This window comes from Hyla sarda, chromosome 4, assembly GCF_029499605.1.
Source record: "Hyla sarda isolate aHylSar1 chromosome 4, aHylSar1.hap1, whole genome shotgun sequence".
NCBI lineage: Eukaryota > Metazoa > Chordata > Amphibia > Anura > Hylidae > Hyla > Hyla sarda.
The window spans coordinates 54,537,540-54,556,963 of record NC_079192.1 but is presented as its reverse complement, the minus strand read 5'-3'; the positions used below and the strand labels follow the sequence as shown (position 1 = coordinate 54,556,963).

Below are 19,424 nucleotides of genomic sequence, written 5' to 3'. Positions count from 1 at the left end.
CTTCCTCCCTCACTGTACATGACTGAACTTCCTCCCTCACTGTACATGACTGCACTTCCTCCCTCACTTTACATGACTGAACTTCCTCCCTCACTGTACATGACTGAACTTCCTCCCTCACTGTACATGACTGAACTTCCTCCCTCACTGTACATGACTGAACTTCCTCCCTCACTGTACATGACTGAACTTCCTCCCTCACTGTACATGACTGAACTTCCTCCCTCACTGTACATGACTGAACTTCCCCCCTCACTGTACATGACTGAACTTCCCCCCTCACTGTACATGACTGAACTTCCTCCCTCACTGTACATGACTGAACTTCCTCCCTCACTGTACATGACTGAACTTCCTCCCTCACTGTACATGACTGGACTTCCTCCCTCACTGTGTGTCACTGAGCTGTCAGACAATCACTGCACTCTGCTCTGTAACCCTTTCCTCTCTGGGTTTATGCTGCACATGTTACACAGTTCTTCTTATACACTATGTAGTAGAGCCCTACGTTTTCAATCCTGCTCCCAATAATTTTTTGTCCAATTCCGCCCGCTAACAGTAATGTACAGATACTAGAGTGCAATGCTCTGCACATACTCCCAATGTATAGTAGTGCATGTAGTACACATACTGCTATACATGGGGTGTATGTGCAGAGCATGGTACTCTAGTGTATGTACAGATGTGAATAGCAGTGACTGCAGACTCAGAGGCCCTGGGTCACTGACCGATGCTGGGAGTTGCAGTTTTGCAACATCTGGAGGGCCACAGTTTGAGACCACTCAGTTATATAGATGAAGCAGAGCTGTATTTTTAACAAAATCCTACTTCACTGTCACCATTCAGAATCAGGAAAAAGGACAATACTACTAGTTTAACCCCTTCCCGCTATAGGATGTATGCATACGTCCCAGCACCCGACACGTTCGCGCACTGGGACGTACGCATACATCCTAGTGATCTCCGCCACTGCCGTTGGCAACACAGGAAATCGGCGGCAGGACCTCGCTGTCAATCACAGCTGGAGTCCCGCCGCAACTGCCGGAGCCGCGATCTCGCCGGTCCCGGCAGCATTATCCCCGTAGATGCCTTGATCAATCCTAATCACGGCATCTATGGTGTTGACAGGGGGAGCGCTCTCCCCTTGTTCACCAACGGTGGCACCGCGATACGATCGCGGGTCACCGTTGGTTGCTATGGCAGCCGGAGGTCAGATAATGACCTCCTGTCTGCCTGCTACAGAAGCCTGTGAGATCCAGCCATGCTGTGCTGTGTGCTGCTGATTGGTCATACTGTGCTATAGTACAAATGTATTGCAGCATAGTAAAACCTGTAAAAAGTGTAAAAAATAAAATAAAAAGTTCTTCAATAAAAAAATTAAAAAAATTAAAAAAATGCCCATTTCCCAATAAAAGCCCTGTATTGTCACCCAAAAAGATCAAAAACACAAATCATATACATAATAGGTATTGCTACATCCGTAATGACGTGTACTATAAAATTATAATGTAAATTATCCCGCACAGTGAACACCGTAAAAACAAAAAAATTAAAAAAAAAACGAAAAATTTGCCAATTTTGGTACAAATAGCGGAATAAAAAAAGATAAAAAGGTACCATGCAAAAATGATACCAATACAAAGTACTGCTCATCCCTCAAAAAAATAAGCCCTTACTCAATGGCGTCGGACGAAAAATAAAAAAGTTACGGCTGTTGGAAAATGAATGGAAGAAAAAAGGAAAAAGAACAGAACACAGAAAAGGAAAAAGAACATAGAACGCTATATAAAATGGGTATTGCCATAATCGTAGAATCTCAGAATCTCTCCGCTCAGAAAAAGCGTTCTAAAGTTATTACCATTTAAGAGACATGTCAAATAAAAAAAAAAGAGCCTGGTCATTGAGGTAAAAAAATGGGTCCGTCCTTAAAGGGGTACTCCTGTGGAAAAAAAAAATTTCAATCAACTGGTGCCACAAAGTTAAACAGATTTGTAAATCACTTCTATAAAAAAAAATCTTAATCCTTCCAGTACTTTTTAGGGGCTGTATACTAAAGACAAATCCAAAAAAGAAATGCATTACCTCTGATGTCATGACCACAGTGCTCTCTGCTGACCTCTACTGTCCATTTTAGGAACTGTCCAGAGCAGAAGAAAATCCCCATAGCAAACATATGCTGCTCTGGACAGTTCCTAAAATGGACAGCAGAGGTCAGCAGAGAGCACTGTGGTCAGGACATCACAGGAAATGCATTTCTTTTTTGGATTTCTCTTTAGTATACAGCCCCTAAAAAGTACTGGAAGGATTTTGAATTTTTAATAGAAGTGATTTACAAATCTGTTTAACTTTGTGGCACCAGTTGATAAAAAAAAAAAAAAGTTTTCCACGGGAGTACCCCTTTAAGGGGTTAGCTGGGTAACTACTATAACAATACCGTGCCCAAACCCTATTTCCCCTGTGGTGCCGCTGCGGGAAAACTAAACGCCTGCTGCCAGGTTCTCCAAAAGATTAGAGCTGATGGCTGGGGCCTCAGCAGGGGGCACTCTGTATATTCTCTCAGGCATATATGCATTTATTAGTTCACTAGTTGGCATTTCGGAAATTTCGCAATATATCATATTTTGTCATTTTTTCTTATGTTATGGACTTTTGCCCAAAAGAAATAAAAAATAAAAAATCATTCTGTACAAGATGAACACAGAATGTTAGAAATCTTTACTAATTTATTGAAAAGGAAAAACTAAAATGTTGCAGTGCCATACGTATTCAGACCCTTCATTCAGGACTTAGTTTCATCACCATTGGCAGTGATTCCAGCCTCCAGTCTTCTTGGGGATGAGGCCACAAGGTTTACACACCCGGATTTGGGGATTTTCTGCCATTTTTCTCTATAGATCCTCCCCAGCTCTGTCAGGTTGGATGGGGACAGTCTTCGGAAGCCATTTTTAGGTCTCTCCATAGATGTGCCATTGGGTTGGGCTCTGTCTGGGCCACTCAAGGACATTCACAGAGTTGTCCCTAAGCCGCTCCTGTGTTGTCTTGGCTGTGTGCTTAGGGTCATTGTCTAGTTGGAAGTTTAAATCATTGGGTCAGGTTTTCTTTAAAGGGGTACTCCGATGGGGAAAACAAATTCTAATCAACTGGTCATAGAAAGTTAAACAGATTTGTAAACGACTTCTATGAAATCTTAATCCTTCCAGTACTTATCAGCTGCTGTATGCTCCAGAGAAAGTTCTTTCCTTTTTTTCATTTCTTTTCTGTCCGACCACAGTGCTCTCTGCTGACACCTCTGTCATGTCAGGAACTGTACAGAGTAGAAATAAATCCCCATGGCAAACCTCTCCTGCTCTGGACAGTTCCTGACATGGACAGAGATGTCAGCAGAGAGCACTGTGGTCAGACAGAAAAGAAACTAAAAAAGAAAAGAACTTCCGCTGTAGCATAATGCAGCTGATAAGTACTGGAAGGGTTAAGATTTTTAAACAGAAGTAATTTACAAATCTGTTTAACTTTAATGCACCAGTTGATTTAAAAAAAAAACAACAACAAAAAAATACAATTTTCCACGGGAGGACCCCTTTTAGAATATCTCTGCACTTTTCTGTACTGTAATATCTCTGTACGGTTTTCTCATGATGCTTAGATGTGCGGCTAAAAAAGTCAATTTATGTTTGACCAGAGAATCTTGTTTCTGGCCACTCTGCCATAAAGCCCAGGTGGTGTGGGGGCTGCAGTGACGGCTCTGGACCTTCTGGAAGTTTCTTTCATCAGCACACAGGATCTCTAAATCTCAGCCAATCACATTGGGTTCTTGGTCATCCCTCTTACCAAGGCCCTCCTCTCCCCAATTACCTAGTGTAGTGGGGGAGCAGCTCTAGGTAGACTCCTAGTTGTTCCAAACTTCTTCCAATTAAGAATTATGGAGGCCACTGTAATCACTATACCCTTTTCCAGAGCTGCACCTTCTCACAATCCTGTCTCTGAGCTCTACAGGCAGTCCTTTCCACCTCATGGCTTGGTTTTTGCTCTGATGCACATTGTCAGCTGTGAGACCTTATAATAGACAGGGCTGTGTCTTTCCAAATCATTTACCACAGGGGACTCCGATCAAGGTGGAGAAACATCTCAGAGGTGATCAAGAGAAATGGGAGGAGCCAGAGCTAAACTTCAAGTGTCATAACAAAGGGTCTAAATACTTTTGTTCATGCCAAATTTTAGTTTTTCATTTTTAATACATTAGAAAAAAAAATGTCTAAAATTCTATTTTCCAATTTTTATTATGGGATATTAATGAAATGTGAAAACTTTCCAGATGCACTGTATACAGTGACCCCCCCCCCCCCCCCGACCTACGATGGCCCCGACATACGATCATTTCAAGATACGATCGCCTCTCAGAGGACATCACATGTTGAAGGCAACATCAACATACGATGCTTTTGTATGTCGGGGCCATCGCATAAACGGCTATCCGGCAGCTCTGACTGCTTCAGCTGCCACCGCATAGCCATTTACGGTGCCCCGTGTGGTCCGCTGACGATCACTTACCTGTCCTCGGGGCCCTGGCATGTCCTCTTCGGGATCCCCTGCATCGTCGGCGCTCTCCATCGTCGTCATCACGTCGCTGCGCACGCCGTTCCATCATCCAATAGGAGCGGCGTGCATAGCGACGTGATGGCGGCGACGGAGAGCGAGGATGCCGGGGAAGCAGAGGCCTTGCCGGAGTGTTGGGGACACCTCGGGGACGCGGCGACAGCGATGGAAGGCGACATCCAGGGCAGCGGTGACGGTCCGGAGCGGCGGGGACACGTGAGTACAACCTTTAATACCAGTGGTCTTCAACCTGCAGACCTCCAGATGTTGCAAAACTACAACTCCCAGCATGCCCGGACAGCCGTTGGCTGTCCGGGCATGCTGGGAGTTGTGGTTTTGCAACATCTGGAGGTCAACAGGTTGTAGACCACTCTCCTATACTTTGCATTGCACGTATCCCTCAACATACGATGGTTTCAACAAACGATGGTCCATTTGGAACGGATTACCATCCTATGTTGAGGGACCACTGTATACAATCAGAATATTTTTAATTTTTTTACTTTCCCTATTTCTAGTTTAGAATGCAGCTATAGTAATGTTATTGAGTGGGGCCAAGTGGTGTCTCCGGAATTTCTCCGTGATGCTTTAGAAGCGGGGAGTAGTCCTGGAGTCAGCAGATGCTCAGTTCTGTTGCATGGCTTTTTATGGCAGGTATAACTATTTCACTTCCATTAGTGCAGGAAATGATGCAGGCACTTTCCACACTCCAAAAACTCCTGTTACAGATGTTAATGTATCTGGAGAGATCTCTCTGGCATTTGTATATCACATCAATAGAAGTGATTTATTTAAATACATACATAATGTGCCTGTATATTAAACGTGGTGGGGGTGTTGAGGGTTGGCTTGGGTGGTACCTTGTGGGTTCCTTACGCTGGTGCCCCTCCATACAGTGTACAAACCCATTTCGTACAGTACCTAAATATATCCTTGGTAAGGTAGAGTACCATAAAAAAAAAGTGACATAATAATGGTACAGTGACCCCCCGACCTACGATGGCCCCGACATACGATAATTTCAACATGCGATGGCCTCTCAGAGGCCATCGCATGTTGAAGGCAGCATCAACATACGATGCTTTTGTATGTCGGGGCCATCGCATAAACGGCTATCCGGCAGCGCAGACTGCTTCAGCTGCCGCCGGATAGCCGTTTACGGTGCCCCATGTGCTCCGGTGATGGTCTCCTACTTGTCCTCAGGGCTCCGGAGCTCCTCTTCGGGATCCCCTCCATCGCCGGCGCTCTCCTTCTTCGCCATCACGTCGCGCGCACGCCGTCCCGTCATCCAATAGGAGCGGCGTGCGTGCGTAGCGACGTGATGACGGCGACGGAGAGCGAGGATGCGGGGGAGGAAGAGGTCCGGAGCATCGGGGACACCACGGGGACGTGGCGACAGCGATGGAGGGCGACATCCAGGGCAGCAGTGACGGTCCGGTGCGGCGGAGACAGGTGAGTATAACTTCCTATACTTTATATTGCACGGATCCCTCAACATACGATGGTTTCAACAAACGATGGTTCATTTGGAACGGATTACCATCGTATGTTGAGGGACCACTGTATAATACTTTGTGCAGCTTCCGTTTTGAATTATGAGTTTGGGAAAGAGAGGGAGAGGGAAATGAGCCTGATACGTAGAGAAAAAGGCATTTTTATTTCTGGTAAGATGCATTATAACGTTTCTTACATTCGCTCGTACTATTGATTTATGCAATGATTGTTGAAATGACAGTGGTCATTTAAAGGGGTACTCCACTGCTCAGCGTTTGGAACAAACTGTTCCGAACGCTGGAGCCGGTGCCGGGAGTTCGTGACGTCATAGGCCCACCCCCTCATGATGTCACGCCCTGCCCCCTCAATGCAGGTCTATGGAAGGGGGTGTGACAGCTGTCTCGCCCCCTCCCATAGACTTGCATTGAGGGGGCAGGGCGTGACATCATGAGGGGGCGTGGCTATGACATCACGAGCTCCCGGCGCCGGCTTCAGTGTTCGAAACAGTTTGTTCCAAACTCTGTTCCAAAGCGGAGTACCCTTTTAAGTATGAGTGTCATACAGTGAACCAGTAAACACTACCACAAAATGCTGAAATATTGCCAACATACAGTAATTTAATAACTATGGATATGAAAGTCATATAGCAGTGTCAAACAATGTACTAACAATACTGCTGTACAATTATATTCATAGAGATTGCAAACCCTTGGTTCTAGACCAGTGCACCTTGGATACTTGTCAATGGTCCTGACTTTAGGGGGATAATCCTGGCAACTGGACTAAAGGTGTTGGGCCCATGCACACTACTTGGAATGACTTATCCATTCACTAAAGATGTTTTGGGATGAAAACACTATTGTACCTTCTGTACAGTGAGTTAATGTGCAGATGAATGCACTCAGTCCCAAATTGTTTAAAGTATTTAAAATAATATGGTGTAACCCCCATCGTGGCATATAGGAATTCACATCCTGACTGTAAGGCGTATGGAAGAACCAAAAAAGGGCTCATAAAAGCCTTTCATGCCAAGAGTGTAGACTTTGTTATACCTGAATTTTACATTGAACTAAATGAATTACATTGAACTATGAATTACGATCATCCATGTACTGTATATAGAGGGGTGGGATGGGGGGGATTTATCAAGCTATTTATACTGCTTTTTTCATCTAAACTCGTTGCAGGAAAAGTCACCGACATTTCATTTAGACTGTTTAATTTCCAGACTATGAAGACTATCACTTTGTGTAGTGGTCATTAAAGGAGTAGTACAGTGTACAACAACCTATCCCCTATAGGGAATAGGGAATAGTTAATGGTATAAGCCAATGAGAACTCAGGTGGGACTATTTAAACCCAAGCTCTGCTACACTCTGGGCTTGTTATTAGATCTACTCTGACTATTTTATTAGTTTTACTATTGCTATGTTTGTTCATATGAGTTTTAACCATGATTATTATAGTCCTGTTTATGATAGATTTTAGTCTGCTTGGTTTTTAGTATTGTGGTGAGGGTGTGATGAAGGCAGATGTTATTACCCTAGGGGCAGATGCGCCAGGGCGTGATTTAACCTTCTACACCACCCGAAGGTATACCGCTGGATCCTGGGCTAGGCACGGGGGCAAATAATGATCCAATGCCAAGTTACAGAACAATGGCAGCTTTACTGGGATAGACAGGTTTAACAGTCTTAACAGCTTAGCCAGGCCCAAGGAGGTGACCAGTGACTTCAGAGACTTTAATGCTCGCTGGGACTTCTAGTGGACTTGGATAATTTCATGCAGGGCCACGCTGACTTGAGACAGATTGATCTTGACTGACTTGACTGGGACTGACTAGACATACTTCACCCCCCGTATGTAACCAGGTTTTGACATTCACCTGTGGGGCAGTAGACTTGTATATCCGTGGCTGTGTGGTAGGATTTAGGCCTCCTCAGGACACTAAACACTCTCTCACAGGACTTGACTGTACTGAATCTCAGCAAGACTCAAAGAGACTGAACTAGCTCCACCCAGGGTTTATATGGCAGAGATTCTGGAGGGGTCACATAGGTCACCCTGTAGGTCACATGGTCACTGGTACCTTCCTTGGGTACAACACATGACAACCGTATTTAAAGGTATATGACAAGTTATATACACATTGCATTGAATAACATAGGCACTTAGTACTATTTATGTAACATAGGTGAAGTGGGGGGGGGGGGGGGCGGCAGGGGTCACTGAATGGAGTCTGCCTGACAGGGCAGCAAGGGTACAGGGGTGCAACTCCTGTACTGGGCGACCACAGTATATTTGTCGGTTTTTAGGATTATGTATGCCCGTTCTGCTTAACCTTGTTATCTGGTTTTGTAATATTCCTGTTTGGTATCCTGACCTGTATTCCTCTATGTTTTGGAGTTTGGCTTTTGTGGAGTCTGTTCAGACTCATCCTGTTCTCAGTCCAGTGTTCTGTGTATTATATTTCTGTTTCCTTCTAGGCCATTATCCTGATCACACGGTGGCTAGAAGTCTATTTGGAGTTATTATTGTTGTCCCTCCATGTTTGGAGTGGGCAGTCTAGTTTTTTCTTTGTGTCCTGTGTGAACAGTGTTCTATGTTTCCTCATCTGTTTAGTGTTTTACATTCAGTTAATCTGTTCATCCCCTGCATCTCCTGGTTTCTGCTGTATACTTATTCCATATCTAGTCTTGTTCATTTATTCATTTGTGCTGTTTATCTTGATTCTGGTTTCTGAACTGTATGTTAGTATGCTATATCCTGCCCTGTTTGTATATTTATATCCTGTCTGGTTTATCTGGTTGTTTGGTTGTTTTTCCCGGTATTATTAGTGTACCTTTACACCCATTGAACTTTAGCGCAGGGAGGGACCGGCATCGTGGTTGTCGATCCGCCATTTAGGGCGGATGGGCACGTAGGCAGGGAGAGTGTTTCTAGGGACAGCTTAGGGCTCACTCTCCCTGTCCACCCAGTCGGTCAGGACAAAAGCACCCCAGAAACTGTCTTTGTTGCTTTGTTTGATAGGTCTCTGACAGTTTTGATAAAGTGAGGCCAGTGCATGACCTAGGGCCCCCATCATTGGATGTTCTTTGAGTCTGTTTGTCATGCCTCGCCCCCTCAGGTCCTGCACCAGGAATAAGCTCTGTATAAAAAAAATGTGTAGAGCAGAGCTCCTCATAGATGAAGCCTGTATTTGCATTGAAAAAGGGATGTTTTTGGGTCCCGAAACGCGTTTGTATTGATGGCAATAAAAAGAGACTTCCTTTTTTAACCCTCTGCATCTGCCTGAATTTCATCCTAAGTGGAAGCGCCTCGGAAACTGATTATTTTTGCTGCACCATTTCTCCCTGCACCAGGAATAACAGAGTGTCCCTTTAATTACAGTATTATTCGAGTTAAGTTACAAAAAAAAAAAAAACTACAATTTGCCACCATTATTCATTGCATATTACTTCCTAGAATCCCCCCTGACCTTGTTCACTTTCTATTTTGTACTTTTTTACAGTTTTTACTTTGTAGTTTTAATGTGCTTGAAGAAAAGATTTTGACTGACTGGTCTTTTATAAAGCCTGGGGGATCCTTTGATCTGTTACTTAAGAGAAATACTGAGCATGGAACTGATGATATACTACATACATATTTAAGTAATTACTAGGAGAAGATATCCGGCAGGACCGCCATCCTTTCTTGTATGAATTAAACAACAGACGGCATGCCAGTCCTCGTCCTAGGAATGACGGCGGGCCCATGGGAGGGAGGGACTCGCTGCTTATAGGCATTATAAAGAACGACTTATATTCTCCCAGGATAGATTGTTAACTAGAATACAAGAGCAAACTGTACAGCAGATTGTATGTGCAGCCAGAATTATGCCTAAAATGAGCGGCCACCATCACGACTGCCCATAAAGATAGGGTTATGAAGGGGGAGCATTTAGGGTTCATTTACATGGGACAGAAATGTTGCAGATTAGCTGTTATGATCTCCATTCAGAATATCTGCAAGGAATCCAGCAAGGGCCTGCTCACACCACGAAAAATCTGCACAGAATCAACTTGCAGCGGATTACCATGGATTTCAAAGGGATTCTGCTGCTTGGTTCACACGTCAGAAGTTTTGTGGCAGAACATCTGACAAGGAATTAGATTCTTGGAAGATTTAAAGGGGTTTTCCAGCAATAGCAAAGCAAAGCTGACTTTTACCCAAAACAGCACCACACCTGTCTGAAGGCTGTGTGTGGTATTACAACTCCATTCACTTTAATGGAACTGAGCTTCAATATCACTCCCAACCTGAGGACAAGTGTGGTGCTGTTTTTTTTTTTTTTTTTTTAAAGAATTCTGATCTGTTTTCCTAGTGCTGAATAAGGCTGGGTTCATTTATCACATACGGGGACCGGATCCAGCTGGGGGATGGGAAAACCGGGTGCTCCCGTATCCCAGCTGGTCCCGGGCCCGCATCTCATTTGAATTAGCTGACCGGAGTCATTTTTACCCCATATCCGGTTTTGTGACCGAACCTAAAACCTAGTGAGGTGGCCCAGTATGGGAGTTGTTACCCCGTACCCTTGCTGCCCTGTCAGGCAGCCTCCCTTCAGTGTCCCCTGAGCCCCCCTTGCATTTGCCCCCCCCCCCCCCATGTAAATATGTTTACCATGTATTATATACTGTGTAATGTGTGAAGAAAGCGTTGTCACTTTAAGACTGTTTAACATGTGAGTTGTCATGTGATTGTTACCCAGGAGGTATCAGTGACCAGGTGACCTAGGGGTGACCAATAGGACCCCACCAGAGTCTCCCCCATATAAGCCCTGGGTGGAGCCTCTGCTCTCTCTCTTGGAGTTAGAGCTCTTGTTGCTGAGGTACAGTGCAGTCGAGTCTAGGAGTGTTTCTGGAGTCATTGGAGGCCTCAAGTCAAGTCTGCAGCCACAAGCTACAAGTAAGCTACAGTCACAGCATTGTCAGTCACAAGTCAGTCAAGTCAAAGTCATCTGTCAAGTCATCTGACAGCCGTTGGCTGTCCGGGCATGCTGGGTGTTGTAGTTTTGCAACATCTGGAGGTCTGCAGGTTGTAGACCACTCTCCTATACTTTACATTGCGCGGATCCCTCAACAAATGATGGTTTCAACAAACGATGGTTCATTTGGAACGGATTACCATCGTATGTTGAGGGACCACTGTACTATCATACAATGTCTAAATAACACTGCCGCAAGATGCTCAAATAACACTGCCAGGTAGATGTCAAAACACTGCTTAGGGTATGATAGGAGTTGTAGTTTTGCAACAGCAGAAAAACCAGAGCACTGTTGTATTGCACCAAATGTATTCCGCACATGTTCTGTTATCTATATCAGTACACTGTCACCAGCCCATGCCAGGCACATATGGCACCAGGTTAATCTATAGAAAAAACATTTAAATTATAAAAATTTTTTGTTAATATATAGATCATAAGTTTGGAAAAACAAACCAAAAAAAAACCATATTAGAATAAGTTATTTGCTAGACTAAATTTTTATACAAAAAGAAAGAAACTTTGTTCAGCTCACCACTCACTGTGGACATCCGTAGATAGAATTGCGGCTTTCATGCGGCTTTGCAGTGGAGCTTGGAGCTCGGACAGAGAGGGCCATATCCCGGAAAATCTAGTACACTTAAAGCAGATGGGGGGTCCAGCTCCCAAAAATAGATAAAACTTAACTTTTACTTCACATGGGTAAAAAATATGGACAACGAACAAAGAAAACAAAAACCTATAGATGCATTAAAAACAAACTCCGACGCGTTTCGAACTTACTACGAGTTCTTAGTCATGGCCATGACTAAGAACTCGTAGTAAGTTCGAAACGCGTCGGAGTTTGTTTTTAATGCACCTATAGGTTTTTGTTTTCTTTGTTCGTTGTCCATATTTTTTACCCATGTAAGTAAAAATTTAGTTTTATCTATTTTTGGGAGCTGGACCCCCCCATCTGCTTTAAGTGTACTAGATTTTTATACACTTTGAATATCTGGTGTAGTTTTATTATTATAACCAAATAAAGGTTACGTTTTATGGCACCTTTCTTGTTAGTTTCACATATTTGCTAGATAGACATAGAGACGTCATAGTGCAGTGTCACTGACTACGACCACGCCTGTGTTCTGCTTACATGTGATAAGACGGCTACTAGTGTCATACAAGCGAGTGGGGAGGGGGGCCATGATGCTATGCCATAAAATAATAAGAAGAAACAGTCCAAAAGGATTCACTGTAACAGATGTACTGCAATATACGCAGGCCAGACTGCCCAGTCACCTGTGTAACCTCTGATGGGCAGCACTGCCAGCCTACATGTAACATATTGCGTCCAACATATCCATGGCAGGGGGGGGGGGGGGGCCTGGTGGTTGCCAAATTATAAAGCTTCCAGCTATTTGTGGTGTGTAAGTAATAAGACAGGCCATTCCATTCTTTTGCTAGTAAATTTGACCATAGAAGTGATATCCGAAAATTGTTCAGCAAAAAGTATTTGCCCCCGAAAATCCTATTAACAAAAGTGTTTTCAGCTCAAGACCAAATTAATGTGTAATATCTGTAAAGGAAGAAGAGATAAGCAGCTGCCAAACAACTCTAGCACCGCTAATCTGGAGAGTTAATGGGGTTATCCAGGAAAAAAATTTTTTTTTATATATCAACTGGCTCCAGAAAGTTAAACAGATTTGTAAATTACTTCTATTAAAAAATCTTAATCCTTTCAGTACTTATGAGCTTCTGAAGTTAAGGTTGTTCTTTTCTATCTTAGTGCTCTAAGATGACACGTGTCTCGGGAACCTCCAAGTTTAGAAGAGGTTTGCTATGGGGATTTGCTTCTAAACTGGGCGGTTCCCCAGACACGTGTCATCAGAGAGCACTTAGACAGAAAAGAACAACCTTAACTTCAGAAGCTCATAAGTACTGAAAGGAGTAAGATTTTGTAATAGAAGTAATTCACAAATCTGTTTAACTTTCTGGAGCCAGTTAATATATATAAAAAAAGTTTTTTCCTGGATAACCCCTTTAAACATTTTAGGATCAGGTCACAAAATCCAGTGGGGCCTATCTCAGTGTTTCCCAACCAGGGTGCCTCCAGCTGTTACAAAACTACAACTCCCAGCATGGTTGTACGGGTATGCTGGGAGTTGTAGTTTTGTTACAGCTGGAGGACCCTGGTTGGGATATACTGGCCTATATATAAAAGAATGACAGTAACAAAAGCTTGAATATATATATATATATATATATATATATATATATATATATACACATATATTTATTTAGTATTCTACTACTTTATAGGGGTTCCAAGATTTATGCAAATAAAACAATCACTTTACAAATTAGCTTTCTACAACGTAGTTTACGTTTCAACACACCGACCTTTTTAGTATCTCTGATTGCTTTCAGAGAACTCAAGCATCACTGTTCACATGAAATCATTTCCTTGTTGATTCTTTCCTTGTGGATTCTAATGCAAATTCCACATGGAAATCTGTAAAAAATCCAGGTTAAAGGGGTTATCCAGGAAAACCTTTTTTTTTTAATATATATATATTTCAACTGGCTCCAGAAAGTTAAACAGATTTGTAAATTACTTCTTTAAAAAAATCTTAATCCTTTCAGTACTTATGAGCTTCTGAAGTTAAAGGACATGTCCGGTGCTCACTTTTCTTATTGTATCCTTTACGGGCTGCAAAAAAAAAGAAAATAAGCTTTCTCTTGCCTGCCTACGCTCCCCCGGTGCTTCAGTACAGGTGTTGGGTCCCCGGGCTGTATTCTTCTTACTTCCTGTTAGCCCGGCACGTCACACGGAGCTTCAGCCTATCACTGGCCGAGGCGGGACATCGCTGCGGCCAGTGATAGGCTGAAGCTCCGTGTGACGTACCGGGCTAACAGGAAGTAAGAAGAATACAGCCCGGGGACCGAACACCTGTACTGAAGCACCGGGGGAGCCTAGGCAGGTAAGAGAAAATTTATTTTCTTTTATTTTTCAGCCCGGAACGGATAAAATAAGAAAAGTGAGCACCGAACATCTCCTTTAAGGTTGTTCTTTTCTGTCTAAGTGCTCTCTGATGACACGTGTCTCGGGAAACGCCCAGTTTAGAAGAGGTTTGCTATGGGGATTTGCTTCTAAACTGGGCGGTTCCCGAGACACGTGTCATCAGAGAGCACTTAGACAGAAAAGAACAACCTTAACTTCAGAAGCTCATAAGTACTGAAAGGATTAAGAAGTAATTTACAAATCTTTTTAACTTTCTGGAGCCAGTTGATATATAAAAAAAAGTTTTTTTCCTGGATAACCCCTTTAAGGTTTCATTCACATGACTATAACTCACAGCAGGTTACCTGATGCAGGAAATCAGCTCCGAGTTCTGCAATTCACTTTGGTGGACCCCTGAAAGTGAATGTTAGCGCAACGCGCTGCGCGTTGCGCTAACATTCACTTTCATGGGTCCACCAAAGTGAATTGCAGAACTCGGAGCTGATTTCCTGCATCAGGTAACCTGCTGTGAGTTAGGCTGGGTTCACACTACGGAATTTCTGGGCAGAATTTCTGCTGGAGATCGAGCCGGCGGCTCTAGGACCGAGCAGACTGCATTGATGCCCCCATAGACTGCACTGCATTTCTGGGTGGATATTTTGGGAGATCTGCTCAGAAATGCATTGCCATCTATGGGGATGGCAATGTAGACCGCACGGTCCTAGTGCCGCCGGCTCGCTCTCCGGCAGAAATTCTGCCCAGAAATTCCACAGTGTGAACCTAGCCTTATAGTCATGTGAATGAAACCTTAACCTTGATTTTTTTTTATTTCCATGTGGAATTTGCATCAGAGACCACAAGTAAAGAATCCACAAGGAAATGATTTCATGTGAACAGTGATGCTTCAGTTCTCTGAAAGCAAACAGAGATGCATCCTGCATCAGGATTTCCCACAGGAGGAAACCCGCTGCAAATTATGATTGTGTCTCCAGCTGCAAAACTGTAACTCCTAGAATGTCCGGACAGCCACTGAAAACAATGGAAGGCTGCTACACCAGAATTTTCAAGCAGAATTCCTCAGTTTAGAAATGTTATAGTATGAATGAGCCAGTGTTAAAATCTGCAGCAGAAAATCCACAGCAAAAGATGCATGTGTGACCATACAACAGAAAATCCACAGCAAAAGATGCATGTCAGACCATACAAGAGCCCATTCACACTTGGGAATATCAGAGCAAAGAAATTCCGATACAGCAGCCTCCTACTGTTTTAAGTGGGATTCTGCTGCACCATGCACACTGCTGAATTGCTGCGGCAGAAAATTCCACTGCGGAAATTTGAATTCCAGATGAAATTGCCAGTGGCCACCAGTGACAGCACATGTCCGCACCGTCCTAGTGCCAGTGAACACAAAATGTCCACCCAGAATGGGTCCTAAAACTGCATCCCATTTTTCGCGATCTCTGTGTTGAAAACAGTTTTGTTGGTCAGGTTTTTTTTTATTTTATTTTTATTTACATTTGTGAATCCATGGGGAAATAAAGTATCTTATATCATTTTAATATGGTTTCTTTAGAATAGGGCTAAATCCGCATCCAAAACTGCTGCAAAATCCACTGTTGGAATCCAATGTTGAAAAAGTGGGCGTAAGTCCTCCAGGTGAACATAAGGGAGTTTTTGTGGCAGTTTTTAAAGGGTAGTCCAGGGAACTGAACTTATCAGACACTTATCTCCTATCCTATGGATAAATATCGGATCGCAGGGGGGTCTGACAGCTGGGACCCCGACCCCTGGAATCTCCTGTATGGGCTCCCATCTACCTACCTGTCCGCAGCACACTACAGCCCGTTGACCTCAGCGCGGCGAGGACAGGTAAGTAGACGAGTCTACATACGAAGATCGCCGCCGGACCCCCTGCAATCAGACACTTATACCCTTGGGATAAGTGCCTGAAAAGTTCAGTTCCCTGAAGTACCCTTTTAATTTAGTTTTTTTTTAGACAAAAGTGGATTCATAAATAAAATAAAAAATAGGAAACATTTTTACTTGGGCTTTCACACCATGTAGCGTCCATTGGCCATATACATTGGGAAAACTCCTGGTGCCTACAACAAACATATTAAAGGGGTATTCAAGGAGAAAACTTTTATTTATATATATATATATATATATATATATATATATATCAACTGGCTCCAGAAAGTTAAACAGATTTGTAAATTACTTCTATTAAAAAATCTTAATCCTTTCAGTACTTATGAGCTTCTGAAGTTAAGGTTGTTCTTTTCTGTCTAAGTGCTCTCTGATGACACGTGACTCGGGAAACGCCCAGTTTAGAAGCAAATCCCCATAGCAAACCTGTTCTAAACTGGGCGTTTCCCGAGACACGTGTCATCAGAGAGCACTTAGACAGAAAAGAACAACCTTAACTTCAGCAGCTGATAAGTACTGGAAGGATTAAGATTTTTTTTATAGAAGTAATTTACAAATCTGTTTAACTTTCTGGAGCCAGTTGATATATATCAAAAAGTTTTTTCCTGGAATACCCCTTTAAGAGACCCTGAACAAAAGCCAAATAAGTGTCCACCTTTTTGGTGGGTTTCATTTTTCTGCTGCATGGAATATGCACATACCTTTGTGCTATTCCATAGAGCAGGATCCTGTAAAAAAAAAAAGAATCATATATCCTGCAATATGTTTTCTTTTTATGTGAGTCGATGCTTGGCGCATTCACTTTATGGCAGAGGTATCATATGTGGAGTCCCCTAGATGTATACCAAAAAGAGGGTTCACACCACATATCGTCACCAAATTGCACGTACACCTCAGAATGGATGCCAACCTATACACGGCATGCCAGTGGGCTAGTATTTATATGTCTTTGGGCTCAAGTCCTAACCATGTTCGGAAAATGACCCAAACAGTCACTCGGGCAGTGGTCTTCAACCTGCGGACCTCCAGATGTTGCAAAACTACAACTCCCAGCATGCCCCGACAGCCAACGGCTGTCCGGGCATACTGGGAGTTGTAGTTTTGCAACATCTGGAGGTCCGCAGGTTAGAGACCACTGCACTAGGGGGAGATTGATCAATACCTGTGTAGAGGTTAAGTGCTGCAGTTGCCCATAGCAACCAATCAGCTTGCCGCTTTCATTTTTGAAAAAATGAAAGTAGCCAAGTAGGCATTGGTTGCTACGGGCAACAGCACCACTCTACCTCTATGGGTGTTATGTAGCGCACTTTACGGTCAAACTGACTAGTGATCAGCAGCAGGGGCCATATTCGAATTCGCGATATGTCGCAAATATATTGACAATTATTCGTCCTATGTTCGCGAATTTCGCATATTCGCTATGTTCATTCTCTTCGCATAAAAATTTGCATGTGAAAAAAGCAAAAAAAAATACGAAAATTGTCATGGAATATTTGCAAGGAAAATTTGCAGAAAAAAAGAATATTCGTCATTATGAATGTATAGCACTATATTCTAAATATTCGCGATAAGTGCCGATATTTGCGATAAATATTCGCATTACGAATATTCGTGCTCAACACTAAAACTGGCATGTTCTTCTTATTCTGTGGGTCAGTACAATTAAAACCATACCTATGAGTACATGCTTTTTATTATTATTGTACAAATATTTTAAAAAGAAATTTTTGGGGTTTTTTTTTCGGGGAGAAAACTTAAATGGACCAAACTTAATTGTCAATAGAAGTCAATGGATATGTCCAGATCAGTGTTTCTTAACCAGTGTGCCTCCAGCTGTTGCAAAACTAGAACTCCCAGCATGCCCGGACAGCCGAAGGCTGTCCGGGTATGCTGGGAGTTCTAGTTTTGCAACAGCTGGAGGCACACTGGTTGAAAAAAAAAACTGCCCCAAGCTGTTGCAAAACTACAACTCCCATCATGCTCAGACAGCCGAAGGCTGCCATCAGGATCTGAAAAAGAATGTTTTTAATTCCATGACAGCCATCAGAGATCGTGGCTCCTGGATCAGTGTTTCTTAACCAGTGTGCCTCCAGCTGTTGCAAAACTAGAACTCCCAGCATGCCCGGACAGCCGAAGACTGTCCGGGCATTCTGGGAGTTCTAGTTTTGCAACAGCTGGAGGATCCCTGGTTGGAAAAAAAACTGCCTCAAGCTGTTACAAAACTACAACTCCCATCATGCTCAGACAGCCGATGGCTGCCATCAGGATCTGAAAAAGAATGTTTTTAATTCCCTGACAGCCATCAGAGATCTTGGCTCCTGGATGCAAAAAGGAATTGAAAAATAAAGTATATTAAAAAATTTCAGATTTTTTTTCTTTTCTTTTGTAGTGACAAAAAGTGGAGAGTTCCTTTAAGGCATAAACTTTAATAAGATTTCCCACTCTCTTCACGCTTAGTTAAATTTTACTCAAAAGTGACAACTAAGTATTTTCGTAACTTCACAGCAATAATTTACAACAGCTGTAAAACAGGGGAAATGTTTCCTGATATGACAGGGAACAGCTGCAGGTGGAGTTTTATAGTTGGAGTATATGTCATTGGATACCGAATGAGCCATTTATGCGGAAAGGTGGCTTCAAGTTCAAAAGCCGTCCACAACCTTCCCGCTCCCCTAGTTACCCCATCACTATGTCCACTCACCTTAAGGAACATGATGCCGCAGAGAAGTGTCGCTCCACCTCGAAAGGTGTCTCTACCCTCCGCTTGCGGACTCTCTTATGATTCCCAGATGAGAGGGTATTTGCTATCTCTGACTTCAGCCTCACTATCTATCAGTCCAGGCGTTGTTGTCGGTTCCCTGCCCTCCTCCCTAATTTTGCCTCGCTGGTTATTACTTGAAATACACCCATAAGCAAACACGATGAGAAATGACTTGGATATAGCTAATAGTGTTGAGCATGAATATTCGTAATGCGAATTAGAATATAGTGCTATACATTCGTAATTACAAATAGTTGTTTTGTTTTTTGGGGTTTTTTTCACATGCAATTTTTTATGCAAATTTTCCTTTTTTTTTGTGCTTTTTTTACATGCAAATTTTTATGTGAATTTTCCATGGAAAAAAAATCAGTGAAGGAACATAGCGAATATGCAAATTTCGCAAACATAGGACGAATAATCACCAATATATTTTCACGAAATATCGCAAATTCGAATATGGACCCTGCTGCTCATCACTAATCGCTGAGCAACATGGAGTAAAATTGAGTACATGGTGGGGGAGATTTATCAAAATCTGTGCAGAGGAAAAGTTGCCCAGTTGCCCATAGCAACCAATCAGATCGCTTCTTTCATTTTGCAGAGGCCTTGTTAAAAATGAAAGAAGCGATCTGATTGGT

At 43.0% G+C, this 19,424-nt stretch overlaps 1 protein-coding gene across 7 annotated transcripts in view; it reads right to left on the bottom strand.

Moving 5' to 3' along the window:
- Positions 1-19,424, bottom strand: part of ANK1 (ankyrin 1) — a 353,544-nt gene that overhangs the window by 220,340 nt on the left and 113,780 nt on the right. The window contains exon 1 of one of the 7 annotated variants that reach the window (XM_056570993.1): positions 18,727-18,840. The exons of the other annotated variants lie outside the window; for them this stretch is intronic. Coding sequence (XP_056426968.1) covers positions 18,727-18,738 — 12 coding nt within the window. The 5' untranslated portion in view covers positions 18,739-18,840. Of the gene's footprint in view, positions 1-18,726; positions 18,841-19,424 lie in introns of those variants that run through there. 7 annotated transcript variants of the gene reach the window in all.